General features: G+C 44.4%; 1 protein-coding gene across 2 annotated transcripts in view; it reads left to right on the forward strand.

Moving 5' to 3' along the window:
• Positions 1 to 22,929, forward strand: part of LOC126187560 (uncharacterized) — a 76,334-nt gene extending 53,405 nt beyond the window's left edge. Inside the window, exons 2-3 of one of the 2 annotated variants that reach the window (XM_049928715.1) lie at positions 6,835 to 7,001; positions 22,769 to 22,929. In XM_049928715.1, the coding sequence (XP_049784672.1) occupies positions 6,835 to 7,001; positions 22,769 to 22,883 (282 nt within the window). In that variant the 3' untranslated portion in view covers positions 22,884 to 22,929. Of the gene's footprint in view, positions 1 to 6,834; positions 7,002 to 22,765 lie in introns of both variants that reach the window. The other variant, XM_049928714.1, reaches the window with a different exon arrangement.
• The last annotated feature ends 2,077 nt before the right edge of the window (positions 22,930 to 25,006 follow it).

The raw sequence follows: 25,006 nt of genomic DNA on the forward strand, positions 1-25,006 counted from the left end.
ATATCGTACATTAATTTGTACATACGGTTACATTCTGAACATTTCTAATTTTTTTACAAAAACAAAGAAACGATATAAAGATGTGAGTTGGTAATTGCTACCCACCACCTTTTACACATTATAAAATACAAATTCTTCCAAGGAGTAGAAGGTCCTGTCAAGGAAAAACTTTCTCAGTTTATTATCGAATTTTACTTTGCTGTCTGACAGACGTCTTATATCTATGGGTAAATGATCAAAAATTATTGATGCAGGTTTCTGCACCCATTTCTGTACTAAAGATAACCTCAGTGTGGAGTAATGAACGTAATTTCCTTTTGGTACTGTAACTGCGTACCACATTGTTCCTCTTGAACTGTAGTGGATTATTTACAACAAACTTCATGAGGGAATACATATACTGTGAAGCAGTAGTTAGAATGTCCAACTCCTTAAACAGGTATCTACAAAATTATCGTGGGTGAGCAGCACCTTTATTCTCACAGGACTTATTGCGCAATGAAGACTTTCTTTCTTAAAGATGAATTATCTCAGAACAGACATTAGTAATGAAAATATGAAAAATGTGTAAACTTACTGATGTGTCTCTCCCCAAGAATTGCAATGATTCTAACCTAAAAATGGCTGAGCTAAGTTGTCTTAGGAGTTTCAAAATGTTGTTTTTTTTTCAGTTTAAATTCTCATCAACATGGACTCTAAGAACTCTGAAGTCTCTACCCTATTTACTATTTCCTCACCATGTATTACGCTTATCATTGATTTAGTACCTCTAGATGTGCAGAACTGAATATGTTGCGTCCTTTTAAAATCGAGAGTGAGACCATGCGCAGGAAAACAGTCAAAGATACTATTAAGAACTTTGTTTATCATTTATTCTGTTTCCGTATGTATGCTAGTATTGATTGCAATACTGGTATCATCTGCCAAAAGATCTAATTCTGCTTGTTGTATACTAGACGGAAGATCGTTTACATATATGAGAAACAGTGGTGGACACAAGATTGAACCTTGGGAACCCCATCCGTGGTTCTCCCCAGTTAGAATTATGTCCCTGGACTATATTGTTTGCATACTAAGCACAACTTTCTGTATTCTTTTAGCTGATTATGACATTATCCTTTGATGTGCTCTACCATCAATCACATAAAATGTTAATTCATCAAGAAGAATACTGTGATTCACACAGTCAAATGCCTTAGAGAGGACGCAGAAAATACCAACCTCTGCTGTTTTCTCATTTAATGCTTCTAAAATCTGGCGAGTGAACGTGTGAATAGCATTGGAGGGAGACTATGCAGAACACTTAAAGTATTAAAATCACTATCTTGCCTATCTCTGTGTTTTTTATTTATGCTCTTACGAAACTTTTTGAACCAATATCGTATACACCGCCCGACAAAAAAAGTGAAGCACCCACAGGACGTCGTCGGATACCAGTGTAACTTTGTACGCGTACACACCATCGGTAGGGATGAAAACGATTAGTTCCAGTTCTCTGTGACAGGTACTAAGGCCACCAGTGTGTTGCAGTGTGGTTCGCGTTTAGTTCCGTTACCAGGTCTGGTAGGGTATACAAGGGGCTTAAACAGCGACAGATGTTGAGTGATCAATGTAAAGGTTATGAAGATGCTGCTGACTCATGGGAGACAGTGTTTGAATATTGTATCATTGTGTATCTCCATTTGGCTGGTTGCTCGAATCGTGGAATATCGTGGATTGTGGTGCATTCGTATGTAATAGTGGTACGATGTTGGCCTACATGGGAAGGTGAAGGCGGGCTTACTCGTCGTCGAGGTTGCTGCACAAGGGAGGATCAGCATATTGTGCAGCAAGCACATTGTAACCGCTTCATATCTGCGTTTGCCATCCGAGATCCAGTAATGGACCCCCTGCTTAAGTCTGTGCTGTTCAGCACCACTAGTTGGGGACTAGCAACAGCCGGACTAGGCAATTGCCGTTCCATTTGTAGGACGTTGTTAACACCGTAACAGAAACGGCTTCATTATGAGTGGTACTGCATCCGGGCAGCATGGACTGGTAATGACTAGTCTCACATTATACTGAGAAATGAGTCGCGGTTCTGCGCTACCCCATCGTCGACGACTATGGCGGTGACGTGGGGAGAGGTCTCTCTTTGAATAGGCACAGCGTCGTTAGTCCTGACATCAGGTACGGGGAGCCATTGTGTATGATCATACAGTGACTGGATGTCTTAGCCGCTGGTGAAACTTCCAGGTTGTATGCTCGCTGTGTATTAAACATTTCGATTCAGAGCTGTGCGGACATCATCCGATGTCTGATAACAATTCAACTCTCGGCAAGACTCAGTGGAAGGAGCACCTCCGATGATGTCCAGCGCAACTGTGGACGAAACGTTAGGAATGGAAATGGACCACAATCAAACAACCAGAAAGACTCTCTTACATCACAGAGTATGGCTTTATGTTGTAGGTGACAGGGAACATTGATGGCGCGATGGTACGTTACAGATATCCTGTGTCCTCATCTTATATCTTCCACACTACAAAATGTGGTGCCAATTATCAACAGAATAATGCCTGCACTGGCGGCAGAGGACTTCCGGCATAAGAAGTCAGCCTCATTCTGCCAACGGTCTTGTCAAAGAGGGCGGAGGAGCGGACAGAGGTCCAGGGCACTCTCTTGTCCTTTGTGTGGCAAACTGCCCCTAAAGGAGGAAGAATCAGCAATGATCAATGGCATGACGAAGCACAAGGCACTGAAAACCACTGCATTAAAAATACGTGGCGTGCCACAGGACATCTGTCCTGTAATTGAAAAAATGTCATGACAAACTCTCCATTGGCAAAAGATTCCGGAATAGTCCTCCAATCGGATCTCCGAAAAGACAATGCCCAGGGAGATGTGACCATGAGAAAAAAATTGAATAATCAACGAAAGGATAACGTTCTACGAGTCGGGGCGTGGAATTTGAGAAGCTTGAAGGTGACAGGGAAACTAGAAAATGTGACAAGGGAAATATAAACCCTCAATCTCGATAGTGTAGGGGGTCAGTGAAGTGAGATGGAAAGAAAACGAGGATTTCTGGTCAGATGGGTATAGGGTAATATCAACAACAGCAGATAATGGTTTAACGGGAGTAAGATTTGTTGTGAATAGGAAGGTAGGTCGAAGAGTGTGCTACTGTGAACAGTTCAGTGATAGGGTTGCTCTTGTCAGAAACGACAGCAAACCAACATCGACAGCGAGATACTTAACACCAAGATTAATGGTCAAGAAGCAAACGAAGTTAAGGAATTCTACTTCCTAGGCAGCAAAATAACCAATGACGGACCAAAGAAGGACATCAAAAGCAGACTAGCACTGGGAAAAATGACATTCCTGGCCAAGACAAGTCTACTAGCGTCAAACATAGACATTAATTTGAGGAAGACATTTTTGAGAATGTACGTCTGGAGTACTGCACTGTATGGTAATGAGACGTGACATATAGGAAAACCGCAACAGAAGAGAACCGAAGCATCTGAGATGTGATGCTACAAACGAATGTTGAAAATTAGGTGCTCTGATAAGGTAAGGAATGTGGAGGTTCTGCGCAGAATCGGAGAGGATTGGAATAAGTGGAAAAGACTGACAGGAGAGAGACAGTATGATAGGACATCCGTTAAGACATGAGAGAATGACTTCCATGGTACTAGAGGGAGCTGTAGACGGCCAAAACTATAGAGGAGGACAGAGACTGGAATACATGCAGCAAATAATGTGGGTAACTATTCCATACGATTTACGCATTTTAGCAGGTGGTGATATTCAGCCGCCGCCGATTCGCGTAAGAGTTCAGGCACTGTTTGAGCATCCGGGAATCGACAAAAAAGCCACGAGTAATGAGTATAATGGGCAGGGGCACTATCAACATAATGCGGGACAATAAATTGGGAATGTGGGTCTCATGGGAGGCGTGCCAGAGATAAGTCCCTATAGTCGCACTCAGTGGCTCAGATGGATAGAGCGTCTGCCATGTAAGCAGGCAATCCCTGGTTCGAGTGCCGGTCGGGGCACACGTTTTTAACTGTCCCCGTTGACTTACACCAACGCCTGTATGCAGCTAGAGGTATTCATTTCATTGTAATTGTTAAAATTTATGTTGAAACCTTCAGCTGTCATTTATTTTGCACAATTCGCTACTAGTTTCAGTCAATGATCATTATCAACATAAGCTAAGCTATATAATTGTGACTGACCGAAACTAGTCGCAAATTGTGCGAAATAAATGACAGGTGAAGGTTTCACCATGAATTTTAACAATGATTTAAAACGAGTTTAATAATTTTAGCTGCGCGTTTAAATAAAAGCAAGCACTCGATAGCACACAACAAAGTTACGACCATTAGTGGGTATCTTTCCATTGACATCTTTTATTTCCCGAGGGCCCTGCACGGAGTGGATCATTCGATAATTATGACGGACAAGGGGAGTAGTGTGACGTCACACATCAGTTTCGGAGCCAGTATATCTCTTGGGGCCCGGTCTCTGGGCGGGTCGGAACTCCTAAGAGCTGCCGAACTGCAAGTGTCGTTTCAGCCCTCTCTGATTGGTGTCAGATGCTGCATTCATGCTCATATAGTTAGAAAAACGTGCCAGCCCCGGCAGTCAGTGGTTTTTACTGCTGACAGATATGGCAGAAACAGCCACGGACGGCTTGTGTATTTTATTCGGATTGACGTGCCATGAAAACTGAGAAGATTCTGTCCTGGGACAGAATAATGTTTGCCCACACATAAGACTTGTCTCTAAGGACTATCTGCATGATGTTTAGTAACTCCCATTGCCAGCAAGATTCTATTACCTGTCCCCAATAGAACATATGTGGAATCAACTCCGCCGTCTACTTCATCTCAGTGCCAGTAACCAAGATGTTAAGATTCTGTCCTGGGACAGAATAATGTTTGCCCACACATAAGACTTGTCTCTAAGGACTATCTGCATGATGTTTAGTAACTCCCATTGCCAGCAAGATTCTATTACCTGTCCCCAATAGAACATATGTGGAATCAACTCCGCCGTCTACTTCATCTAAGTGCCAGTAACCAAGATGTTAAGGGCGGTTACAATAGTTGTTGGGCAGTTTGTCTCAGAAGAGGATACAACGATTTTATGACAGCCTTCCCAACAGAATCAGTGCACGCGTACATGCCTGAAGGTGTGTAACATTATCGTTTTAAGTGGGCTCGAACGACGATGTTCTTCGTAAATTTGACTCGATTTTGTAATCACTGAAATACCGTCACATACCATCTCAGCACATGAATTGTCATTTCATTTTCTTCCTATCATTGTGAGGGCTTCACTTTTTTTGCTCTACAGTCTATACGGTACGGAAATTTACAACAGAACAATTTTATGCATTTTACACTACTCGCCATTAAAATTGCTACACCAAGAAGAAATGCAGATGATAAAAGGGGTGTGCATTGGACAAATATATTATACTAGAACTGACATGTGATTACATTTTCACGCAATTTGTCTGCACAGATCCTGAGAAATTGGTCCCCAGAACAACCAGCTCTGGCCGTAATAACGGCCTTGATATGCCTGGGCATTAAGTCAAACTGAGCTTGGATGGCGTGTACAGGTACAGCTGCTTCAACACGACAGCACACTTCATCAAGAGTAGTGACTGGCGTATTGTGACGAGCCAGTTGCTCGGCCACCATTGACCAGACGTTTTCAATTGGTGAGAGATCTGGAGAATATGCTGACCAGGGCAGCAGTCAAACATTTTCGGTATCCACAAAGGCCCGTACAGGACCTGCAACATGCGGTCGTACATTATCCTGCCGAAATGAAGGGTTTCGCAGGGATCGAATGAAGGGTAGAGCCACGGGTCGTAACACATCTGAAATGTAACATCCACTGTTCAAAGTGCCGTCATTGAGAACAAGAGGTGACGGAGACGTGTAACCAATGGCACCCCATACCATCACGCCGGGTGATACGCCAGTATGGCGATGACGAATACACGCTTCCATGTGCGTTCACCGCGATGTCGCCAAACACGGATGCGACCATCATGATGCTGTAAACAGAACCTGGATTCATCAAAAAAAAAAATGACGTTTTCCCCATTCGTGCACCCTGGTTCGTCGTTGAGTATACCATCGCAGGCGCTCCTGCCTGTGATGCAGCATCAAGCCTAACCGCAGCCATGGTCTCCGTGCTGATAGTCCATGCTGCTGCAAACGTCGTCGAACTGTTGGTGCAGATAGTTGTTGTCTTGCAAACGTCCGCATCTGTTGACTCAGGGATCGAGACGTGGTTGCACGATCCGTTACAGCCATGCGGATAAGATGCCTGTCATCTCGACTGCTAGTGATACGAGGCCGTTGGGGTCCAGCACGGCGTTCCGTATTACCCTCCTGAACCCACAGATTCCATATTCTGCTAACAGTCATTGGATCTCGACCAACGCGAGCAGCAATGTCGCGATGCGATAAACCGCAATCGCCATAGGCTACAATCCGACCTTTATCAAAGTCGGAAACGTGATGGTAGGCATTTCTCCTCCTAACACGAGGCATCCCAACAACGTTTCACCAGGCAACTCCGGTCAACTGCTGTTTGTGTATGAGGAATCGGTTGGAAACTTTCCTCATGTCAGCACGTTGTAGGTGTCACCACCGGCGCCAATCTGGTGTGAATGCTCTGAAAAACTAATCATTAGCATGTCATCTTGTTCCTGTCGGTTAACTTTCGCGTCTGAAGCACGTCATCTTCGTGGTGTAGCAATTTTAATGGCCAGTAGTGTACTTATTTACACGAGCAGACATGTGAGGCCTGTGTGTTGTGTGGCAGGTGGTGATGGTGCTGGCGCTGGTGACGGCACCTCTGATGGCCGAGGCGCAGCGCGTGCTGGGCGACAGGAGGGACTACGACCGCGGCTACGAGTACGAGATGGGCCGGCGCGACGGCTACGAGGACGCCCGCGACCGCAACTACGACACGTACCGCAGGGGCCGCGGGTACGGCGTGGCGCGCGGCTGACCCTGCGCACAGCCGCTGTGCCACAAGTCCCACGCTAATTGAACTTTATACTGTATTAACAACTTACTAACAAAATGTTCACCCGAGTTTTGTATTTTAAAGCTCCTCAAATAAAGTGAGTGTGGCTGTATAAAACATGGCCTCTCATGTATTCCATTTGTTACTTACATGTTTTTCTGTAACAGATGAGTAAATGAATCACAGATTCCAGAATGAAATTTTACCATGCAGCGGAGTATGCGCTGATATGAAACTTCCTGGCAGATTAAAACTGTGTGCCGGACCGAGACTCGAACTCGGGACCTATGTCTTTCGCGGGCAAGTGCTATACGAACTTTTTTTTATAAATTTTTTGTTAGTAACAATAATATTTTATTTATCATTTAATTTTAATGTCCCAAAATAAAAATCATATATGAAAAAGAAGGGAAAGAAATATAGGGACGAAGTGACATCCTCGACACTTCACTGGCAGTAAATCCTATCCCTCGAAACAACTTAAACCTGGGACTCCCCACCGCTTTGGGGGGTTATGAAACATGCTGCCTAGAAAGTTCGCAAAATGCGTTTTGTATTTAGAGTGGCGTCGGATGATTTCGTGTTGCTCTAGTAGATAATGCCCATAGTCCATGCCCGATATCAAGGTCCGCGAGAGCACGTAGTGCGATGCGTGTCCTCCAATCCATCGGATTGCCGATGTTTTTTCTGAGGGGAAAAAGACAGCATCAGGAAAAAATAAAGCGTCCGTCGTGATCGTGGATTCGTCGGTGCGTCGGAGAAGGGCCATGATGCGTTGCGTCAGCTGCCAAACATCCTTTGCCTCACCGCACTGCAGAGAATGTTCGTCAGTGTCCTGCATGCCACATATAAAGCAGAGTGGGGAATCTACCATGCGAATGTCGTACAATCGTTGGCGGTTGACTGTCTTGCGGTTGATGAATGTATACCATGACGATCTCGCTGCCGTGGTGAGGAGAGGCGTATGGACAGCTCGCTAAATCTGTCGCCAGTCTCGCGTTGGGTATTTAAGTTCGACAACATTGCTGCCATGATGACGCCGCAAGTATCGATATATCTCATGGGTAGTGGGGATTCTTGTAGAAGGTATCTGTAACCGAACATAACTAAAACCAACAAAGAATCGCGCGACATGAGTAAAAGAGGGCGAAATTGTGCCTACCGCCACCGGCGGTGACCAACTGAGCTACCCAAGCACGGGGCATCAGTCGTGCTTGGGTAGCTCAGTTGGTAGAGCACTTGCCTGCGAAAGGCATAGGTCCCGAGTTCCAGTCTCGATTCGGCACACAGTTTTAATCTGCCAGGAAGTTTCACAGATTTCCAGACTATGCTATCTTCAGTGAAACTGAAGAAATATTACGAAATCTGCTGAATGGAATGAACAGTCTGATGGGAACAAAATACAGATTGAGGGCGAATCGAAGTAAATCGAAAGCAGTGAGAAGTAGCAGAAATAAGAACAGCGAGAAAGTTAACATCGGGATAGGTGATTTTTGTATCCCGCCTGGGAGGCGGCGCGTGGGTCTGCTCCTGTAAACCGAAGGGTTGGCCGAATTTAGGAAGCGAGTAGGAGCAGGAAAAGGTGAATATCTCTCGGCACTGCTCTCTGAAAATGGTTTTACTATATCACAATAACAGAAACCAGATGGCAGTTATAAGAGTCGAGGGGCATGAAAGGGAAGCAGTGGTTGGGAAGGGAGTGAGACAGGGTTGTAGCCTCTCCCCGATGTTATTCAGTCTGTATATTGAGCAAGCAATAAAGGAAACAAAACAAAAATTCGGAGTAGGTATTAAAATCCATGGAGAACTTTAAGGTTCGCCGATGACATTGTAATTCTGTCAGAGACAGCAAAGGACTTGGAAGAACAGTTGAACGGAATGGACAGTGTCTTGAAAAGAGGATATAAGATGAACATCAACAAAAGCAAAACGAGGATAATAGAATGGAGTCTAGTTAACTCTGGTGATGCTGAGGGAATTAGATTAGGGAATGAGACACTTAAAGTAGTAAAGGAGTTTTGCTATCTGGGGAGCAAAATAACTGATGATGGTCGAAGTAGAGAGGATATAAAATGTAGACTGGCAATGGAAAGCGTCTCTGAAGAAGAGAAATTTGTTAACATCGAGTATAAATTTAAGTGTCAGGAAGTCGTTTATGAGAGTATTTGTATGGAGTGTAGCCATGTATGGAAGTGAAACATGGCCGATAAATAGTTCGGACAAGAAGAGAATAGAAGCTTTCGAAATGTGGTGCTACAGAAAAATGCTGAAGATTAGATGGGTAGATCACATAACTAATGAGGAGGTACTGAATAGAATTGGGGAGAAGAGAAGTTTGTGGCACAACTTGACTAGAAGAAGGGATCGGTTGGTAGGACATGTTCTGAGGCATCAAGGGATCACCAATTTAGCATTGGAGGGCAGCGCGGAGGGTAAAAATCGTAGAGGGAGACCAAGAGATGAATACACTAAGCAGATTCAGAAGGATGTAGGCTGCAGTACGTACTGGGAGATGAAGCAGCTCCACAGGATAGAGTAGCATGGAGAACTGCATCAAAGCAGTCTCAGGACTGAAGACCACAACAACAACATATCACAATATTAACTGAATACATAACTTTGCACTGAGGTGCGAAGCCTTAGACCCGTCGTTAAGTAGTACATAGTCTCAATAGGAAGCGAAGTGTCCCGGCCGTCTGTTCTTGATGAAAATGGGCAGAAACTGCAGCGGAGCTCGTAGATCTGGACAGCGCCTGTTAGAGGGCGCTATCGTCGATGTCGGTCGTAGTGCCAACTTAAGTACTTGCACCTACGCCGTATCATCGTGGCTATCGATACCACAGTGATCACGAAGTAGATCAAGTTAAGGAATTTTAGCTAGGCAGCAAAATAACCTATGTTGGACGGAGCAAGGAGGATTTCAAAAGTAGATTAGCACTTCCATTAAGGGCATTCTTGGTCAAGAGAACTCTACGAGTACCAAACATAGGCCTTAATTTGAGAATAAATTTCTATAAATTTACGTTTGTAACACAGCACTGTATGATAGGGTAACATGGATTGTGGGATAACCGGAACAGAAGAGAATCGAAGTAGTTGACATGTGGTACTACAGAATATGTTGAAAATTAGGTAGACTGATAAGGTAAGGAATGAGGAGGCACACAGCAGAAACGACGAGGAAAGAAATACGTGGGAAGCACTGACAAGAAGAAGGGACGATATGGTAGGACACCTGTTAAGACATCGCAGAATATCTGTCATGACACTACACGGAGATGTAAAGCAAGACTGACAGTGGAATACATCCAGCAAAAAATTGAGGATTTAGGTTGCAAGTGCTACTCTGAGATGAAGAGACTGAGCCGGCCGGAGTGGCCGAGCGGTTCTAGGCGATACCGTCTGGAACCGCGCGACCGCTATGGTCACAGGTTCGAATCCTGTCTCGGGCATGGGTGTGTGCGATGTCCTTAGGTTACTTAAGTTTAAGTAGTTATAAGTTCTATGGGACTTATGATCTCAGAAGTTAAGTCCCATAGTGCTCAGAGCCATTTGAACCATTTTTTTGAAGAGACTGATACAGGAGAGGAATTCGTAGCGGGCCGCATGAGACCAGTCAGAAGACTGATGACAAAAAAATTCCTGTTATTCAAAGTCTACGAAAGAAACTAATTCAATATCTACAGCCTACAGAACATTGCCAGGATATGATTAAGGATGAATAAAAGCAGTAACTATTAAAAAGCTGTAGAATCCGCTATCCTTGACATTTTAATTAGGGATGACTTAATAGTAGAAGTAAGGAAAGGTAAGGCTGTCATCAAACCGAAGGCTGGTTTCAAAATCTCGTGCTTCCATATCTATCATACCAGGCATAGTCTGTCCTCAAATTTAACATTACGTCCAATGCACGGTGCAACTTAGAACTTTTCACTGATGTTAAGAAACTGATGGCAGAAAAAAACATACAACCAACTTGAGTTTATAATCTCACCCACTGAGCCCCCAACCCATATAGTACCCGGAGTAGTAAAAGAACCGTTATACGAGTATACCGGCAGGCTCGTTTACAGAATGACAGAAGAAGCAAGAAATCTTCCCTCAAAAGAATCTGTAGTAGTATCAAAAGCAGCATCTTTCAGGAGGAATATTCACTCTGGGACAGGAAAGACATGTCTGAAGACACTCAGGACAGCGGTGGGATAAGAGCCTAACTGTCGCCTGCCATACGGCCCAATAACCATCATTGACGATCTGGGACGCTATCCCATTTCACGTCAGGACCCCTTTGGCTGTTGTCCACGGCACCCTTACACCACAGCGATACGTCTACGATAGTCTACAACCCGTTCTGTTCCCCTTCATGGCAAACCATCCTTCACTTACATTTCAGCAAGATAATGACTTCCCCCACACTACGGGAGTTTCTACCGTTCGTGATTGACCACCAAGGTCGCCGGATTTCTCCAGAATTGAGAACATCTGAAGCATTACGGACAGGACCCTCCAATCAGCTCAGAATTTTGACGATCTTACTCGCCGATTGGCACAATATCCCTCAGGAGGAAATCCAGTAACTCTGTCAGTCTAGGCCGTCAGGCCCAGAGCTTGACCAACGCGTTACAGACTTCCTCAATTTGAGAAGCTTTTTCTCTTGAATAAATCATCTAGTTTTTTTTCCTGAAATTGTAATCATTTGTTTGACTGCACATGCAGACCAATTTCCGTCCCATTCGGATAATTTCTTCGTGGTGCGTCATTCCTTTATTTTTATTTGTTTCTCAGAGTGTAGTACTAGGAGTAGTAAAAAATTATTGTATACTGGCAGCCTTGTTTTACAGGATGACCGAAAAAGCAAGAATGCAGCCTTTAAAAGACTCTTTAGTGGTAGCTAACACAAGATCTTTCAGGACGTATACTAAATATTAGGGTAGATTGTAGTACATATTAAGTCTAATGAAACATTCAGAACTACATGGGTCGAATTTTTATTGGCTACAGGTATACAACGTTTGAAATGTAATCCAAACAATTACTTATAAAAGGTATTAAGTAAATGCAAATGATTAATTTCCAACTTTCATAACTCCCGCGTCCAACTTCAGTGCACATTCGTGTTGCTCTTTTGAGGCCATCTTGGCGTCCTTTTTAGAGGCTAGCATTATTCGTAATACGATCAATTTGTCTCATCCTCACAAGTAAACATCTGATGGGATAAGGTCGGGCGATCTTGGCGCCCATTGGAAGGCCACCATTTCTGCCAGTCCATGTGCCGGGTCTTGTTACGTTTAGATTATGTGTCACCTGATGACTAGAATATTCAGGCACCCGTCATGCTGGAAGACGATATCCATTTCTATACTCAAAGAAACCTCTTCAAATAACGCGGGAAGCTCATTTTCAAGGAATTCCGGATAATGGGGTCGTATAATACGATCCGATAACACAAAGGGCCCCATCAGCTGACGGTCTATCACACGATATCACACATTTACATTCGTTCTTGAAAATGTCTCTCTACAAAGACAAGTGTGTTTTCGTTGACAATTGGTCTACACTGAAGTGACAAAACTCATGGGATGCGACATGCACATACGAGGGTGGGAACTTAAATAGTGGCAACTAGTTATTCACAACCTATACAGAAGAGTTACATGATTGCCCCTGTAACAGTCTTCCAAAGTAGTCACCAGCGTTGTGTAGAACCCGTTGCCAGCGATGTGGAAGGCTCTGCTAACGGTATACGCTGGCAACGGGTTCTGCACAACGGGGTGACTACTTTGAAGGACAGTAACAGGTGCAAACGTAACTCTTTTGTATCCGTTGTGAATAAACAGTTGCCACTATTTAAGTTCCAACCCTCGTATAAAGATGGCGGTAGTATCACGTGCACAAGGTAAAAATGTGCAGTGCATTGACGGAGCTGTCATTTGTTCTCAGGAGATTATTCATGTGAAAAGGTTTCCGTCGTGCTTATGGATACACGACAGGAATTAACTGACTTTGAACGCAGGATGGTACTAACTGGAGGTAGACGAATGGGACGTTCCATTTAAATCGTTAGGGAGTTCAGTATTTCGCGATTAACAGTGTCAAGAGAGTGCCGAGAATACCAAATTTCAGGAATTATCTCTCACCGCGGACAATGCAGTGGCCAATGGCCTTCACTTAATGGTTCAAATGGCTCTGAACACTATGGGAGTTAACATCTGACATCTAGAACTTAGAAATACTTAGACTTAACTAACCTAAGGACATCACACACATCCATGCCCGAGGAAGGATTCGAACCTTCACTTAATGACAGATGGCAGCGACGTTTCTGTAGTTGCTAGTACTGACAGAAAAGTAACACTGTCTGAAATAATCGCATAAATCAATGTGGGACGTACGACGAACGTATCCAGGGGATGATGCGGCGAAATTTGGAGCTAAGTGGCTGTGGCAGCTGACGACCGATGCGAGTGCCTTTGCTAACAGCACAACACCGCCTGCAGCGCCTCACCTGGGCTCGTGTCCACATCGGTTGGACCCTAGACGATTGGAAAACCGTGGCGTGGTCAGAGCAGTCCCGATTTCATTTAGTAAGAGCTGATGCTAGGATTGCAGTGTGGTGCATACCCCATGAAATCATGGAGCCAGGTTGTAAACAAGGCACTGTGCAAACTTGTGATGGCTCCATAATGGTGTGGACTGTGATTACATGGACTACATGGAATGAACTGAGTCCTCTGGATGTACGGTTACTCGAAGACTATTTGCAGTCTTTTGGGGGCCTTCATGCTTCCAGACAACGGTGGTATTTTTATAGCTGACAATGTGACATTTCACTGGGCCACAGTTGTTTGCGACTGGTTTGAAGAACAATCTGGACAGTTCGTGCTAATGCTTCGGCCACCCAGCTCGCCCGACATGAATCCGATCGAATATTTATGGGACATAATCGAAAGATTAGTTCGTGCAGAAATTCCTGCACAGTCAACACTCTCGCAATTATGGACGACTATAGAGGCAGCATGGCTCATTATTTCTGCACGGGTCCTGCAACGACTTGTTGAGTCTTGCCATGTCGAGTTGCTGCCCTACTCCGGGCAACAGGACGTCCGACACGATATTAGGAGGTATTCCATGAATCTTGTCACCTCAGTGTAAGTTACTAGTGTTAATGATATCGCCACGATTGAAAATGGCTTCATCAGCAGACAATAGTACTGACATTACTAGCCAGAGCTGAAATTACAATCGTCTGTTTTCGTCTACTTCTGGAAGGTGTTGAATTCGCTGCAAATGATAAGGCTGGTGGCTGTGCATACGTAACGTTCTCCATGTTTGGTATGTTGTACACTGATACATGTTGAGATTCTATGTGCGATTGTTGAATGACTACGTTCTGCTAACTGAATAGTGTCTTCTACTTCATTTACACTCTGTGCTTTTGCACGTTCACATGTAATATGCACGAGAAAACAGTCTTGAATATGATATACTGCGGTTGGGATTTTGTCCACCGTATTCTCTAAAAGCAGCATTATGCTAACCATACACAAATACCGTACAAGCACACTCAAAATTTGTAAAGCGTGCTTAAACAAAACAGGAGAATTGGCCAAAGAATCACAATAACAGTTGAAAAACTCAGTTAGATGAAGCTCAAGCTCAACTTCACACCTTTAACTTCAAAACAAAAGTGACAATTCATAAAGAAACCCGTAGTAGCTGGAGTACCAACACGAGAAATCAAAAGTAACCATTGTACTTCTGTAACCAATGAATATTGGACACATATTAGCCGGCCGCTGTGACCGAGCGGTTCTAGGCGCTTTAGTCTGGAACCACGCGACCGCTACGGTCGCAGGTTCGAATCCTGCCTCGGGCATGGTTGTGTGTGATGTCCTTAGATTAGTTAGGTTTAAGTAGTTCTAAGGTCTAGGGGACTGATGACCTCAGATGTTAAGTCCCATAGCGCTCAGAGCCATTGGAACCATTTGAACACTTGTTAAATGGAGTGTTTTATTTGCATTATTCTATTGTATCACCTCCTAAAATATTTACTATTCCTCCTAAAATGCCGCGTATTTGTGCTGAACGAATCAAAATGTTTCTGAAAAGTATGTCTGTAACACATAAATGGGCGAAAGTTAATAGCGAACAGGTAGGAAAAGATACGGAAAGCGTATAAAAATTAGTATAGACGAAGACTATCAAAACTCAAGAGTTCGAAACGAAGAGGCGCTAGAAAAAGTAAAGGAGAGAATAATTCTATTGAGAACTATCTCCATGTGAAGAGTCTGATTATTGGCGCGTGTGCTAAGGCATAGGTAAATTGTTATTGGAAGGACGAACATGAGTGTCCTGTGTAGTAAGTACTCAGAGATGAAAAGATAGCAATAAATAAGAAATGATGGACCACAGCGCCAAGCCACCAAAAATCAAAATATCGTGACAATAATACGATCCTAACCTGTCGGTTAACCTTTCGTTTACATCACCATTAGTTCTTATGCCACCGGTATCACATGTTTCTGGATAATTTGTGTGGTGTCACCGCCAGACACCACACTTGCTAGGTGGTAGCCTTTAAATCGGCCGCGGTCCGTTAGTATACGTCGGACCCCCGTGTCGCCACTATCAGTGATTGCACACCGAGCGCCGCCACACGGCAGGTCTAGAGAGACTTCCTAGCACTCGCCCCAGTTGTACAACCGACTTTGCTAGCGATGGTTCACTGACAAAATACGCTCTCATTTGCCGAGACGATAGTCAGCATAGCCTTCAGCTACGTCATTTGCTACGACCTAGCAAGGCGCCATTACCAGTTACTATTGATACTGAATCATGTACAGTCAAGAGCGACGCTCATCATTAATGGATTAAAGTTAAGTATTCCACCAGCTACGTCCGTTTTTCTAAAGTCTAATTTCCTCGTCCTGTTCCAGAACTCACGCCAGCCTGCGTGAGCTAAAACGCGTGCCTTTCGGCTTCCTCTCATACCCGGTGTTGGCTCTCCTGCCAACCCACAACAATTTGTTCTTGGAGTTGTTACCAATTTTGTCGAGGAGTAAGCTGAACACTACAAAATTAGTATTGCAATCGTCCGCTCAAACCTTTAAAACTTTGCATCAGTGAATAATATCCGGCCGGGTTGCGTGTTGAAAGCTTCCTCGCCCTCTTTGACCAGACCGCTGGCAAAATTAGTGACTCCTTACACCGGAAGTCTTCGGCTGCGATTTCTGATGATTTTTATTCAAATTTTGAGCAATGGCTGGGATACGTGTTGATGCAAGGCTGTAAGGATCATTTCTAGTGACCCTATCAAAGAAACATTATGGTTGCTTCGGCTTCCATACACGGCAGAGCTAATTCAAAAGAATACGTGCTAATTTTGAAATGTATTTGTGCTCCAATAACACAGGATTAACTGTTATAAGTTTTCTTAAATTATTTCGTTTTTCTATTGTTATTTGCTGGAAGCGATGTGGAGAAATAGTCAGTTCCCACTGTTCCATCCTCTCTCTCTCCAGGTTGCTTTATTGAAGCCACCCATAATTAAATAATTATCTTCCTTTTTCGTTTCCGTTAGATGCGACAGATCTGTTTCATGGAAATTGGTTAAAAGATTCCTCGGTCGGTTAAAGGGATTGTGTGGAACTAGGGTGCTAAATGGATGTTATTTTAGCATTTTCTCTTGAGAATGATTGTCTCTGAGATATAACTCTTATGAACAGAAAAGTGCCAGGAATTTGCCTTTCACCTCTTGCTGACTTGGACGGAAGTGCATTGCAGAGGAAACCGCTGACCTTCCACCTTAGTAACTGAAATACTCGGTTTTGGTGACACAGTGGTGTTTCTTAAGCACGGTTGTTCTCTTTCCTGTTAGCCGACGACTCAAAGGTAAAGATAATCTCAATACATCATAGGCCTGTATTGGAACTCCCTGGCAGATTAAAATTATGTGCGGAATAGAGACTCGAATGTAAGACATTTATTTTTTATGGGTAAGTGCACTACCGTCTGAACTATTCAAAAGATCCTCTTTCAAGGTGCTTAAGTTTTGAAAACTCACGTTTTCACATAGCTGTATTACTCCAGAATTTATTACATACCTGGTTTCAGTTGTTAACAGACTAGTTTTTGGTGTCCGCATACGATAAAAAAAATAAGGCATATGTGTCATCGCAGACATAGTAAATAGCTTATACAACTTACTGAGGACTTACACTTTGAAATCGTAACCAGTTGTGATACAACTCATAATCAGTATAAAGTATCAAACTCAAATACAAAAGTAGGTACGGCGTCCCTTAATTTCGTGACGAAGCACTAGACAGCACTGAATTAACCTCAGTACAGAACACGTCGTCAAAGACGTTGGCCAGTAGGAAGAGATCTTACAACACACCAAAGAGCAGCTATCTATTGTCAAAGCTCAGGAACCCCTCGATACACGACCCATTAATAATAGTGACGCACTGATAATATACAAAGTATAAGTTGAACACATGGAGACAACTGTGGAAACGACTCAGGTCACAGCAGATTACAACATTACATAAATAAAGTAAAATTTTATTTTATGCCACCATCCATAAACAAACGAAAGAATAAGTGGAAATATGTGGACAGAGTTGTCTCAAGATATCATTAAATTTCTCTATTGTCAAAATATTAACAAAATGTTACTTACGGCCATTTGTCATGGAAAAGTAGAAATTGTTGGCGGAACACACATCTTCGCAAACCAACATAGAAGTTTTGTAAAACAATTTCAGAAGCTTCATGTTATCTTAACATAATGCAATCATCATATTTATGTACACAAAACTTTGAATGCATTTCACAGTACTAATAAGTAATCTTACAAAAAATTAAAATACCATGATCGGAGCACACATGCTCTCCTGCTTTGGAAACTGTTTTCAAACGAATTTATGCTATAGAATTGCCTGTGCTCTGTAGGCATTCGTATACAATGGTAAGGATAGGTGGGCTACAGACTGGTGCGGCATCTGTTGGCATAGGAAAGTTGTACAGGAGCAGAAATAATCAGCGAAAAAGTTAACACAACAAACAGAAGATTTACTTAACTTTTATTTCTCCAGGTGGACGAAGACACTGCAGTTAATACAGCAAGAGAATGAGTCAAACTGTTGCACTATCAAGCAGGATGAGACTGAACAAAGGCGCGAACTATAGTGTTGAAGCGTAGTGGTTCCGAGCGCGAGTGGGCTGAGTTGGTGCCGCCCGCCGTCTTATATCGCGGTGGCAGAGGACGCTCTAAGTACTGAGTTGCAGGAGATGTGACTCAGCGGGCGCGCGCTATTGGTCCGCCAGATCCCGCGCGAACGCTGTCGATGTCACACGGAAATTTGCCATTCCGCTGCTATGACGCTCGAGGGGTGGTATCGATACATGATACCACAACATAATGTGATTAACTGGTTTATTAATTACATCCAATGCAGTGATTTCTGTTGCTGTCTGCATTATCATGCAGGTGTTCATTACCGATTCGTCTACCTTTTAGAAGCAATCTCTCACTCGAAGGCAAGAGGGTGCCCCAAACAAGTCAACTCGGCCTTCCTCCTTTGACAAGGCCGTTGGCAGAATGACGGTGACTCCTCATATTGGGAGTCTTCGGGAGCCATTTCTAATTTAGATTTTAAGCAGTGGCTGGGATCGAACCATCGACCTAGGAGGTTTTCGGTATTAGCCAGAGACATTATTCTCAGTCCAACCTACAAAAACAAAGGGTGTTCGATTGGTGGCCTTGCCAGAAAGTTCTCCTGCTCTCTCACCCATTGAAAACATCTGGTCATGGGCTACCGAGATAATGGCATGCCACAACTTTCCAGCCGCTACGAGTTATGATCTGAGACATGAGTTGGAGCACTGTGGAATGAAGTAGCCGTGTCTGACACCTCAGTTCAATTCGTTGCTCATCCAGATTAGATCCATTTCAGTCACTAAGGGTGACAACCCTGTGAACAAAATTTCTCGCCCATCATATAACGAATTCATGCATAAATTTAATCATCTATTCTACCTGTTATACTGTAAACGCACAATAAATAAAATTTTGTTATTTTCTATTATTCTTGTTATTGCATTGTTCATGGCCAGCAGTTTATTTCCAGCTATTGCGTATTTGTGCCATATACTTACATATCTGTTATGCTTCGTGGTAGAGCTACATGTTCACTACAACGCCGATGCACAGAGTAAGCGATCCCAGATTTGAAGGTAGTTTCTGTTCCCGAAAGAACAGATACCACTGATGACCGCGCAGCTTCTCTAGAATGAAATGATAATTAAATCGACACCCTAGCTGCAAATAGGCTTTGATATATATCATTGGGGACAAGCTGAAAATCACATGTTGAAATGACATTTTCAACTTGTCCCAAATGATGTATATCAACGCCTGGTTGCAGCTAGGGTGTCGATTTAATTATCATTTCATTCTAGAGAAGCTGCGCGGTCATCAGTGGTATCTGTTCTTTCGGGAACAGATACTACCTACATGGCATGCCCCAACTTGTACGGGACTCGGTAGATTAGCCTGCCACGAGTAATTAGTGTGATGGGCAACCATCTATTAGGCGCACTACGAATGTAGTGGTATGGACATGTTGGGAAATGTGGGTCTCACGGGGAGCGTGCAAGGGATAAGTCCCTGCAGGCGCACTATCCTCTGTGCCCTCGGTGGCTCAGATGGATAGAGCGTCTGCCATGTAAGCAGGAGATCCCGATCTCGAATCCCGGTTGGTGCACGCATTTTCAACATGTCCCCAATGATGTACATCAACGCCTGTTTGCAGCTAGGGCGTCGATTTAATTATCAGACCTCAGATTTGTCAGCAAAGTAGTCGACACACTAATTTTGAAGTGAAAGACCAGGGTTAATGAACTAACGACTGGCGTACTGTAACTAACGCACATTTTTTCTGAAAGCAGGTTGGTTTTATTCAGGATTCAAAAAAGCAATGTTATTGTCCTCTCTTTTGGCTACAAAACCTCATTTTTCAACATAATCGCCGTGCAAGGTGATGGCCTTACGCCATCTTACCGGGAGGGCCTGTATGCCTGCATGGTACCACTCTACAGGTCGACGTCGTGCTGCATCAAGAACTACCCCATCATGTACGTCCTTCTTCCCGTGAGGTGCACCCTTCATTGGGCCGAACAGATGGAACCTAAAGGTGCAAGATACGGGCTGTAAAGTGACTGAGGAAGAACAGCCCAATGAAGTTTTGTGAGCTGCTCTTGGATGCGCATACTGCTGTGAGGCCTTGCGTTATCATGGAGAAGTTTGTTTGTACTTTCGTGGCGACGAACACGTTGAACTCGTTTCTTCAGTTTCCTAAGGGTAGCACAACACAGTTCAGAGCACCACATGGGAGGACATCAAACGGAATAACCACTCCTGAGCCCCAGAAGACCCTCGCCATGGCTTTACCGGCTAACGCTGCGGCTTTGAACTTTTTTCTTCGGAGGAGAGGTGATGTGGCGCCACTTCACGGACAGTCGTTCAGTTTCCGATTCGAAGTGATGAACCCATGTTTCATCGCCTGAGACGATGTTCGACAAAAATTTGTCACGATTAGCCTCGTAGCGCTCAGGCAGCTCCGCACACATGGCCCTTCGCTGCTCTATATGGTCTTCTGCTAGGCAGCGAGGAACCCAGCAACCACCACCTTTGAGTACCCCAACTGGTGGATGAGTGTGTCAGCACTACCAACACAGAAGTTCAGTTATGTGGCGAGGTATTTGACTGTGATGCGTCGATCACCTCGAATGAGAGTGTCCGCACGTTCCAACATCGTAGAGTCACAGCTGTGTCCAATCGTTCGGCACGTGGGAGATCGGACAGGTTTGCGCGATCATGTTGCGCTTTCCCCAAAGACTCGCCGTGCTGTTGCTCACTGCCAGGTCTCCGTAAGCATTCTGCAGACGCCTATGAATATCAGCATTGCTCTACTTTTCCGTCAAAACAAACTAAGTGACAGCTCTCTGCTTGGAACGCAGATGCCATTTTGAAGGCTACGTATTGCGACGCCACCTATCAGAACTTCGTGGAACCATACGGGCTGAAGCGTGGATATCCCACGATGTCTCACCACAAATTCCGTATCTTTTCAACCGAAACTGGCCTAGAAAAAAGTATTAGTCGTTGAACGCAACTCGTAGTAAACCAACTGGTAAAGTGGTTCCCTAATTTTACCCGATAATACAATACTGGGCGTTAAAATTGCTACACCACGAAGATCACGTGCTACAGACGAGAATTTAAACTGACAGGAAGAAGGTGCTGTGATATGCAAATGATTAGCTTTTCAGAGCATTCACACAAGGTTGGCGCCGGTGGCGACACCTACAACGTGCTGACATGAGGAAAGTTTCCAACCGGTTTCTCATACACAAATAGCAGTTGATCGGCGTTGCCTGGTGAAACGTTGTTGTGATGCCTCGTGTAAGGAGGAGAGATGCGTACCATCACGTTTCCGACTTTGATAAAGGTCGGATTGTAGCCTATCGCGATTGCGGTTTATCCTATCGCGACATTACTGCTCGCATTGGTCGAGATCCAATGATTGTTATCAGAATATGGAATCGATGGGTTCAGGAGGGTAATACGGAACGCCGTGCTGGGTCCCAACGGCCGCGTATCACTAGCAGTCGAGATGACGGGCATCATATTCGCATGGCTGTAATGGATCGTGCAGCCACGTCTCGATCCCTGAGTCTACAGATGGGGACGTTTGCAAAACAACAACCATCTGCACGAACAGTTCGACGACGTTTGCAGCTGCGTGGACTATCAGCTCGGAGACCGTGGCTGCCGTTACCCTTTACACTGCATCACAGACAGGAGCTCCTGCGATGGTGTACTCAACGATGAACCTGGGTGTACGAATGGCAAAAAGTCAATTTTTCGGATGAATCCATGTTCTGTTTACAGCATCATGATGGTGGCATCCGTGTTTGGCGACATCGCGGTGGACGCACATTGGAAGCGTGTATTCGCCATCGCCATACTGGCGTATTACCCGGCGTTATGGTATGGGGTAGCATTGGTTACACGTCTCGGTCACCGCTTGTTCGCATTGACGGCACTCTGAACAGTGGATCTTACATTTCAGATGTGTTACGACACGTGGCCCTACCCTTCATTCGATCCCTGCGAAACCTTACATTTCAGCAGGATAATGCACGACCGCATGTTGCAGGTCCTGTACGGGCCTTTCTGGAAACAGAAAATGTTCGACTGCTACCCTGGCCAGCACATTCTTCAGATCTCTCACCAATTGAAAACCTCTGGTCAATGGTCGCCGAGCAACTGGCTCGTCACAATACTCCAGTCACTACTCTTGATGAACTGTGGTATCGTGTTGAAGTTGCATGGACAGCTGTACCTGTACACGCCATCCATGCTCTGTTTGACTCAATGCCTAGGCGTATCAAGGCCGTTATTACGACCAGAGGTGGTTGTTCTTGGTACTGATTTCTCAGGATCTATGCACCCAAATTGCGTGAAAATGTAATCACATGTCAGTTCTAGTATAATATATCTGTCCAACGAATACCCGTTTATCATCTCCTTTTCTTCTTGGTGCAGCAATTTTAGTGGCCAGTAGTCTATCTGTCAGAGAAGCAACACACTGCATCTACCACGCCAACAGCTCGCAAACTTGAATGTGCTAATGGTGACCTCTCTGTCTCACAGCAGGAGCTACGACATGGGCTACGAATACGGTAGGGGCCAACGTGATGGCTACGAAGAAGGCCGCGAGCGCTTCAACACGAACCGCAGGGACCGTGGCAACGGCGTCGGAAGGGGATGACGCAGCAACTACGAAGGCGTGTTCAAAAGTAAACACCTCGGAATTTTTTATGTGAAAACTCTTAAAGCTTTTTAAATAAAACAAACGTTTTTAACATTCTACATCCTTATTCTTCTTATCTATGTACACTACCGGCCATTTAAATTGCTGCACCAAGAAGAAATGTAGATAATAAACGGGCGTTCATTGGACAAATATACTAGAACTGACATGTGATTACATTTTCACGCAATTTGGGTGCATAGATCCTGAGAAATCAGTACCCAGAACAACCACCTCTGGCCGTAAGAAACGCCTTGATACGCCTGGCATTGAGTCAAACAAAGCTTGGATGATGTGTACAGGTACAGCTGCCCATGCAGCTTCAACACGATACCACAGTTCATCAAGAGTAGTGACTGGCGTATTGTGACGAGCCAGTAGTTAGGCCACCATTGAGCAGACGTTTTCAGTTGGTGAGAGATCTGGAGAACGTGCTGGCCAGGGCAGCAGTCGAACATTTTCTGTATCCAGAAAGGCCCGTACAGGACCTGCAACATGCGGTAGTGCATTATCCTGCTGAAATGTAGGGTTTCGCAGGGATCGAATGAAGGGTAGAGCCACGGGTCGTAACACATCTGAAATGTAACATCCACTGCTCAAAGTGACGTCAATGCAAACAAGAGGTGACCGAGACGTGTAACCAATGGCACCCTATACCATCAAGCCGGGTGATGCGCCAGTATGGCGAAGACGAATACACGCTTCCAATGTGCGTTCACCGCGATGTCGCCAAACACGGATGCGACCATCATGATGCTGTAATCAGAACATGGATTCATCCGAAAAAATTACGTTTTGTTATTCGTGCACCCAGGTTCGCCGTTGAGTACACCACCACAGGCGCTCCTGTCTGTGATGCAGCGTCAAGCCTAACCGCAACCATGGTCTCCGAGCTGATAGTCCATGCTGCTGCAAACGTCGTCGAACTGTTCCCGCAGATGGTTGTTGTCTTGCAAACGCCCCATCTGTTTACTCAGGGATCGAGACGTGGCTGCACGATCCGTTACAGCCATGCGGATAAGATACCTGTCATCTCGACTGCTAGTGATACGAGGCCGTTGGGATCCAGCACGGCGTTCCGTATTACCCTCCTGACTCCACCGATTCCATATTCTGCTAACAGTCATTGGATCGCGACCAACGCGAGCAGCAATGTCGCGATACAATAAACCGCAATCGCGATAGCCTACAATCCGATCCTTATCAACGTCGGAAACGTGATGGTACGCGTTTCTCCTCCTTACACGAGGCAACACAACAACGTTTCACCAGGCGACGCTGGTCAACTGGTGTTTGTGTATGAGAAATCGGCCGGAAACTTTCCTCATGTCAGCACGTTGTAGATGTCGCCACCGGCGCCAGCGTTATGTGAATGCTCTGGAAAGCTCATCATTTGCATATCACAGCATCTTCTTCCTGTCGGTTAAATTTCGAATTCCAAAATCGATTACAGCACGCTGTTTCTCACGCACCGACATAGTTACGGAACACACCGCGACGTGAGACACTACACTTCGGAGCCCTCTAGCAGCGGAGGGTGCGTATATGTAGACGTGAACAATAAATATGTAGAAACTAATAACGTTTATTTTATTTAGAAAGCTTTAAGAGTTTCCATCCAAAAAGTTAAAAGTCATTACTTTACAGTACGCCATCGTACCTGCTGTGGCATCAACATGTGACAAGGACTGCCTCTACCACTGCTGACCTGCACTAGAGAAACTCTCCAGTTTAAAAACAGACATTAATAATAATTTGTTGTATTGGTTATATTTTTCACTGAATATTTTGTCCCAAGTTTCCATTATAAAGTGATATTAATATTGTGTTGGCAGAAGAGCCAACACGGTGTTGCTAGAGGAGGCCGAAATGCATGCTTTTAAGCTCACGCAGGCTGTCGTGAGGTCTGGAAAATGACAATGTAATTAATATAGCCAATAAGGTACGTTGCTGCTGGAATACTTAACTTTAATCCATAATGGGTGTACATCGCTCTTGACGGTATATGTTTTACAATCTCAATATAAACTGGTAATGGCGCCTTGCTAGGTCGTAGCAAATGACGTAGCTGAAGGCTATGC

Source organism: Schistocerca cancellata, chromosome 5 (genome assembly GCF_023864275.1).
Source record: "Schistocerca cancellata isolate TAMUIC-IGC-003103 chromosome 5, iqSchCanc2.1, whole genome shotgun sequence".
Taxonomy (NCBI): domain Eukaryota; kingdom Metazoa; phylum Arthropoda; class Insecta; order Orthoptera; family Acrididae; genus Schistocerca; species Schistocerca cancellata.